This window comes from Choloepus didactylus, chromosome X (assembly GCF_015220235.1).
Source record: "Choloepus didactylus isolate mChoDid1 chromosome X, mChoDid1.pri, whole genome shotgun sequence".
NCBI classification, from domain to species: Eukaryota; Metazoa; Chordata; class Mammalia; order Pilosa; family Megalonychidae; genus Choloepus; species Choloepus didactylus.
Window position 1 is genome coordinate 55,171,093 of NC_051334.1, and position 7,894 is coordinate 55,178,986.

A 7,894-nucleotide genomic window follows, 5' to 3' on the forward strand; every position below is an offset into this window, starting at 1 on the left:
TATCTCCTTTACAGACAGGGAAACAGAGGCCCACGGTGGTTAAGTTGCACAGCAAGTAGCAGGAGATCTGGATGTCAAATAACTTTAAGTTTTAGCTTTTCCTCTGCTACTTATTTGCTGTATAGCCTAGGGCATATCAGTTCTACAATCTAGACCCCTGCCTTCTGGTTATAAAAGAGAATAAAATAACTGCCCAGAAGAGGGGACTGACAGAGTAATAGTGAAGGCCCTCTTGCAATCCTCAGAGTTCTGAGCGCTAAGCATGTTTCAGAGAATGAATGCTCCAAAAGAGCACAACAACCTCTTCTTATGCACCACGAAACTTGTTCCATGGTGGCTGAAGGGTGAGAGTGTATACTATAGACAGGTTGGCCTAAAGAACTGAGAGACAGTGTACCAAAACAACACTGGCACCCAGCCAACCCAGGACCCAAGGTGGGCCAAAGATCCTAGGAATAAGGCATCAACCACGTTTCCCTGAAATCTCAGTAGCCTAAGAAGGGTTCCCAAAGGACCCAAGTCTATCACCTCCTCACCTCAGTCAGAGGGCATGACTCCAAAGAGAACTAGATCATCATTACCTTGCCCTGGTCCCATTAGGGGTAACAGCAACAGTTCTTTCTATTTCATAGATGAGGAAAACTAAGATCTATTTGTACAAAGAAATGACCTATAGCTCCTTGGCTGTAAGAACCCCTAAGGGGCCAGAAACTCTACTCCTTCCATCTCAATCCCTTAGCTTTCTGGCCTTGGCCTCATCCCTCCTCTTCCCCCATATTAACCAGTACTATCCCTTTGGAAAATCTGCCCCTGTCCCATGCTAGGCTATACCTTGGCCCTAGCTGCACAGTTTTCCCACTCCCAAAACCTGGTCAGATCTATTTCTCCAAGGAACTTGCACACTCTACCAGAGATGACTTTTGCTCTGACCAGAACAGCACCTAGATTGAGTCTAGACCAGTGGTTCTTAATGGGGTGGGTGGGTGGGTGAGTGAGTGAGTGAGTGAGTGAGTGAGTGTGTGTGTGTGTGTGTGTGTGTGTGTGTTGGGTGATTTTGCCACCAGGGTGGGTGGGTGGGTGGGTGAGTGAGTGAGTGAGTGAGTGAGTGAGTGTGTGTGTGTGTGTGTGTGTGTGTGTGTGTGTGTGTGTGTGTGTGTGTTGGGTGATTTTGCCACCAGGGTGGGTGGGTGGGTGAGTGAGTGTGAGTGAGTGAGTGAGTGAGTGAGTGAGTGAGTGAGTGTGTGTGTGTGTGTGTGTGTGTATGTGTGTGTGTGTGTGTGTGTGTGTGTGTGTGTGTGTGTGTGTTGGGTGATTTTGCCACCAGGGGATATTCAGCAATGTCTGGAGACATTTTTGGTTGTCTTAACAGGGAGGGGATGCTACTGGCATCTAATGGGTAGAAGCCAGGGATGCTGATAAACATCTACAATACACGGGATAGCCCCCCACAACAAAGAATTATCTGGCCCAAAACGTCAGTAGTGCCAAGGTTGAGAAAAACCCTGGTCTAGAAGACAAAGAAACTTTTAGGTCATGGATATTCACTTGGGCCTATTACCACCCCCCCTCACCCCCACCCCACCCCAGGACATCTATTAAGGCTTGTGGATACATAATTATTAATAGGAGGATGGAATGGTAGCACACTTCTAGCCTACGTCTTCCATGAAAAACTTCAGGACCTTACCTGGAACTAGCTGCAGGGTACCCACTCTATAACCCCAGGGCATTCTCAAGTCCCTATTGGAGAACCCCACCTACCCATGCAAAGGGTCTGGACTTCCTGTACAAAACAAAAGAGAGAGGAAAAGGCTTACCTGCCTGACCCACTGCCCAAGTTTTTAACCATTCCAGCTTCCACACAGACCAGTTCTTGTGTTGCTCCCACCCATCTACCTCACCTCCCACCTTACCAAGCACTGTGGAAGAAGGTAGAAAGCACAGGGTCAGGGATGAACTGGATAGTGAGGCCACATTCAGCTAGCCTAGCAGGAAGTCTCAGATAATCCCATATTTCATTTTTGTTGAACCAGGTAGGACAGGTTAATTGACAAGGCAGCTTCAGAAATTGCAAACCTTTGTGGAAAAGAGACACCCCCAGCCTTTGGGCTATCAAATCAGAGCTGCTAAATGCCCTTGCTCTTGGTTATATTCAGAGCTGTGAAGCTTCCTCCATACCCTGGGCACACTAAAGAGATTCAATTTCACAGAAAAGAGAATAAAGACCTAGTTAGGTAAAGCATCTTAGCCACAGAGGAGAGGAGGGAAGTGGGACCAAGGCTCAGGTATCCACTCTCCTCACCCCGACACCAGCTGCTAATCTTCTTACCTCTAGTTCATTCAGCCTCTGGATTCGGGGGGTAAACCTGAAGTTGTCCACTTCCACAGCAAAGGGTGGCTGCCAGTCCTGAGAGGGTAAAGGGAGGGAAAAGGACTTGAGTTATTCCAGCATAGTACATTACCAGAGGGCACCAAAAGCAGCTCAGCACCCCATTCATGCCTTCCCAGATCCCTAGCCACCCCAGACCCTTCAACCTGGCAATTATCAACCCACCTCCCCCATACACATAACTCACAATAGGGCCTAGTGGCCCCTGAAGTCCACATCCAAGGCCCCATGCACATACCCTGGGAAACCTCTCCTGAGTCCCTCATAATAGTACAGTGCCATGATTTCAAGAAATAGAAAAGGGACCCAAAACAGTTGACCCCAAACCTTCCCCACATCCACACTAACCCCTCATCCCCTATGCATGTGCTGAAGAACACAGTATGGGAATACTGGGAAGCACCTAGGATCTGGAGTCAGAAGACCTGGGTTCATGTTCTAACATCACTACTTACTAGCTATGGGATTTTATCTCCTGAACCTGTAAGGTGGGAATATGAACTCTTGCCCTGGCTGTCTCACCAGATCAATGGAAAATTAAACTGGTTTTCAAATGAAAATGTTATTCAAAGGAGTCATCATTAAGAGCTGACATCTAAGTCTCACCCCACCACCCAAAAAACATGCAGGGTAGTTCAGCTCTGATTCTGGCAGGATTTAAAGATTTGGGCCTTTAATGTCTGTCCTCTCAGTTTAAAGGGCCTGAGACAGACACTGCAGGGAAAAGCAAGGAACAGGGAGCAAGAATCTGCATCACTCACCAGATCCAGAAGGCTTCCTGTGGGTCCTCTCTCATATACCTGCCTGGTACAGGAAGAGGCAGGGGAGGAAGCCCAGGGGGAGGGGGAAGTGCTGGGATGCCCGACTGTGGTGGCAAAGAATGGGAGGATTTGGGGAGGGGGGAGGAAGTCAGGGAAAGGTAATGAGAGTTGGGGGGAGACTCTGCTCTGCCAAGCTAGAGCTTGTCTGTCCTGCCCAAAGGTGCTGGTGGAGAGCCCCTGTCCCACCCCACCCACACACAAACCTCCACTCAGTTCTCTCCTCCCCAGAGCCCTGGCTCCTGTAGGGATGGGGAAAAGAACATAGAGTAACCTAGACCAATGCTCTCAGTTTACAAATGAGGAAAGTAAGGCCCAGGGAAAAGATGTGATTTCTCCAAAATCACATGCTGAATTAGTGGTAGAGCCAAGACTAGAACCCATGTCTTCTGACCTCCAGTCCAAGGCTCTTTGGGGGGTGGGGGGATGGGAAAGTAAAAAAGAAAAAAAGGTGACTGGCTTCTTCTGCACACACACTCTTAGAAAAGGGGCCAGAAGACTCACACATGCATGCACACATAGCCCTCCCCCTACCTAAAGAAGGCAGCAAACACCAGGGACTCAGTAAAGCAGAAGAAAAAAAAAATAAAGTATGTAGTCTAAAATGGTATGGCTCAAGCCTAGACAAGCTACCAAAAGGGCCCATGCCCTCTTGCCTCCCATCAGAGTAGAGCCCTCCCCTCAGGGCAGGTAGCCCAGGTAGAAAGGTGCTCACATGCAAAAGTCCAGGTACCCATCTTTCCTACTGAATCAAATTCTAAACAAGAGGAAGTGCAACCCGACAGGAAAGAGCAGAATGAGGAATCCTAGAGCAGGAGCTGTGGATGCAGCTGGGGAAGGTCCAGCAGATCTCCCGGCCTGGCTTTCCTTGGGACCTACCAGCTCCCTCACTACTGTGCGCCAAATGTTCAATGTCGGTATCACCAGAATGTGGTGATAAAAAGTTTGGCTACCTGATGCAGGAAGCAAGGGCCTTCCAAGCTCCCCTGGGACTACTCCAGGTTACCAACACTCTCCTCCCACCCACTTTCCCCAAGCATAGCAGTCACATGCCCGGCATTTCAGACCCCAAGCAATCCTTCCACAGGCAAACCTCCAATTCCCAGGCACCCACCCTGGGCCCAAGAAACACTCTGGTAGTGTTTCAAATTCCAGCCAGAAGAAGGCGTAGCTGCCTAAAAGGCTGCCTCAGAGCAGCCTCAACGGAGAAACAAAACAAAACAAAAACACAGAACAAAACCAGAGAGGGCCGGGGTCTCTTGGATCAGAGGGAAGCACATGGTTGAGGTAGACAAGAGAAACATAACAAAGGACAGCTCCCTTCTGCCTCCCCCCCCCCAACACACACACACCTGGGACATGCCACTTTTCCCCTTCCTGGTCCCCCAAGGCAAGTTAACAACATCAGAACAATGCCAGCTTGTCCAGATCAGTCCAATATAGAAAAAAGGAAATTCAGGCCTCAACTACCACCTATGTCAGATACGCCTCTTTCCCAACCACTTTAAAGAGTCCTTCCTTGTGGGTGCCCAGGACTCCAGCCTCTCCCTTCTGCTAGCCTTCCTGACTTCTCACAACCCACTGCCACTCCCTCACCACAGACAAGGTTACCTCAGAGATCTGTGACCTGGCTTCAACAAGGAAGAAATTGGCTTACCCAACACCTCCCAAAGGATCCATCTGACACCAGTCTAGATCTGTGGCTGAGCACCAGAAAGCACCAAGGTGGAAAAGGTGGCCTGTGGTGCCCTCCTCAGGTGGGAGAGAGGTTTCCCATCCCATTCCTGTCAGGAGACACCCATCCAAAAAACCTCATTCCAGCCAAACTCTCAATTTCTGCCCAAGAAATGACAAGCATTCACTGAACACTATATATCTTTATTTCTTCTCCATGCCAGCAAGCCTGTTTTAGTCCTTGGGGGACTTCTGGCCTGAAGCCAGGCCTAGGAGGAAAGCTAGGCCCTTTGTTGCTGACCTCTGGGAATCAAGTATTCCGAGGGCACAGACTTCCATAGCTCCATTCTGTTTCTGGGGGCCCAGAAATGTCCAATCCTCTTGGACCCCCTACATCCTAGGACAGAGCACAATAGAAATCTTCTGAGGAAGACTCATACCCCAACCCCAAACTAACTGGTGTCCAAGCTGACTGGTCCAATCTTCTCTGAAGTAAGTCAAGTCTGAGAAGTGATGTGCAAGGAAAGGCTCTGACATTGCCTTCAACCCTAAGAAAGGAAAGGGACAATTCCATCTCAGGGGAGCCAGGTTTGGCATTCCCGGTGAGACTGACTTCCTGACTCTGATCCACCAGGCAGGGATATTATCATAGATGGACTAGCCTGGCAGGGTGTGAGTAAATATGAGTCAACCCATGTAGGAGCAAATCAATGACCACATCAAACACCTCCACAGTCACAATAATTACCACTTATCTAGTACCTACTATACACTAGACACTACCTAGTTTAATCCAACCTCACAATAACCATTCAAAGAACATGAGACCCATTTCACAGGCTGAGAGAGATTACATTATTTGCCCAAGGTCACACAGCTGGTAGGCTGCAAAGTGGAGCTTTAAACTCAGGTCTGTCTCCCTTCAGAGCTGTGATCTTTCCACTACACCAGGCTGCCTGCCTTATGAGAAGTGATGACAGTGGATGGATGAAAGGCCTTATTTAGCACAGCCCTGACCTGGGTGGTGAGGGGTAACTAAAATGTGCAGGGTGCCTCTCTGTGAACTCTCCTCTGCTCACTAGGGACTCCCTGTCTTGAACCTTACCAGGAGTGCTTCTGAAAACGGGGTGGGGCGGGGAGGGGTGAGCGGGGGGTTGGGGGCTCTGTGACTCCGTGTCACTATGGGCCTCACATCACAAGAGGACCCCTGTCCCCAGCACCCTTTATTGGACCCGGGCTGCATCCACACGGTCCCAGCCGCCTCATTTCCCCACATCTCGAACTGCCCTCCGCCGACAACCCAGGGAGTCCCCCATCCCCGGCCTCACCGCCGGCGACCACTGGCTCTGGGTCTTACCGCGGGTGGGCGGATCTTGCAAATGCCAGACTTCTCGGCGATGGGCCGGATTTTCGCGATGTAGCCAAGCGGGTCTCGGAACTCGGCCCAGCTGGGCTCGAACACCGGGCACTCCGGCGGTGGGAGGAAGTCGTCGGCCCCTGGCTCCATGGTGAGCCCTAGAGCTGGGCCAGGAATCAGGAGGACTCGGACCGCCCTTTAAGGGCTCATGGCGCCACCGCTGTCTGAGACCGAGGCACTGCTGGGAGAGTAGGCCCTCAACACGGCGGCCGCCGCCCGCCGAGGGCCTAGGGGGCGTGTGGCTGCCACGCTCTGAAGGTCCCAGGCTGCCACTACTGCTACAGGCTCTTCGTCCCGCTCCTTTCCTTTCAAACTCCGCCGCTGCCTCCCAATTACCACAGCCTTCACCACTACAGTTACCTCCCAACCGCCGCGGCCTTCATCGCCGCCGCCGCCGCCATCTTGGTTTGTCAGCGTCTCCCCTCCCCTTGCCACAACAAACCGGATCCCTCCGCGGGGTGTTCCTCCGAGTCTTGTATACTTTGCGTCAGGCTAAGACGTAGGAAGCCTTCATCCCGTGGGAACGAGCTGAATCGGCTGGCGTGGGTTCCCTATATGGTCGCGGGAACTCAAAAGTACCGCCCCGACTGAGAGCAAATAGTCCACCTCAACGGCGGAGGAGCAAGATTGTAATTAGTATACTGGAACCTTTTGCCGGATAGGCCGTCGGTGCACGTTGAAAGACCAGTGTTGCGCATGCGCGTTGTGGAGACAGACCGGAAGAGGCGCTGGCGTTGGTGGGTAGTGGTCTAACTGGCACCCCCTTGAGGACCTCAGTGAGCCTCGCCCCAACGTTCTCTCCCGTTTCTCTTTGGCCTTTCCGGTATGGGCCTTGGAAAGCAGCCTGGGGTGCCTGATTGCCAGGAATCCCTTTTAATGGCCCGCAGGTTGGGGGAGACAGACGGGGCTGGGGCTTTGAGATCCCGAAAGAAGGAAGGGAGGAGGCAGCTCACTTCCCGGGGATTTTGGATTTTTAGAATCCTGGGTCCCAAAGAGAAAGAAGCCAAGGTCACGTAGAGGCCTCACAGAGATGGAGTTTCCATTCTTACCCCTTAAAGTCATTGTCCATCAGCATTTTAATGAACACTCTCAACTGTTCTGTATGCACTTTTACTATGTGCACATTTGTGGCATGTACTCCCACTAAATAAGCCTGTGTGTGTGTGTGTGTGTGTGTGTATAATTTTGTTTTAACTATTGGATGTTTAGCAACAGCATATTTATTCACCACCTATCAGTGCCTACTGTATAAAACACCTACCTTTGTCAATTTGTGAGCCTGCAGTGCACTTATCAAACATCTGTGTACATTGTATTTATTGTGTATAGCCCCTGTAGTATGCATTTGAGTACCAACTATGTGTACATATACTCCTATCATATGCATTTCTGAATAGATTTAAATTATTTTGAATGAGTAGCACACCAGTATTTCACCCACATCAGGCATCTACCGCATTTGAGGATCATCTATATTATCCATCATCTGTGGACCTACTGCATACAGTTTGAACACCTATTGTGCACACATTAGCACACTGTGTACACACTGATTAGTGCTTATTTTGTGTCCCCCACTAGACCATGAGTTCCTTA

General features: G+C 50.4%; 1 protein-coding gene across 12 annotated transcripts in view; it reads right to left on the minus strand.

The window, feature by feature from the left end:
- Positions 1–6,723, minus strand: part of KDM5C (lysine demethylase 5C) — a 32,218-nt gene extending 25,495 nt beyond the window's left edge. For 5 of the 12 annotated variants that reach the window (XM_037822624.1, XM_037822613.1, XM_037822620.1 and 2 more), the window contains exons 1-2: positions 6,239–6,722; positions 2,330–2,407 (exon numbers count right to left, since the gene is read on the minus strand). In XM_037822624.1, the coding sequence (XP_037678552.1) occupies positions 2,330–2,407; positions 6,239–6,388 (228 nt within the window). In that variant the 5' untranslated portion in view covers positions 6,389–6,722. Of the gene's footprint in view, positions 1–2,329; positions 2,408–6,238 lie in introns of all 12 variants that reach the window. The other 7 variants (XM_037822623.1, XM_037822618.1, XM_037822619.1 and 4 more) reach the window with 3 other exon arrangements.
- Between the last annotated feature and the right edge of the window lie 1,171 nt (positions 6,724–7,894).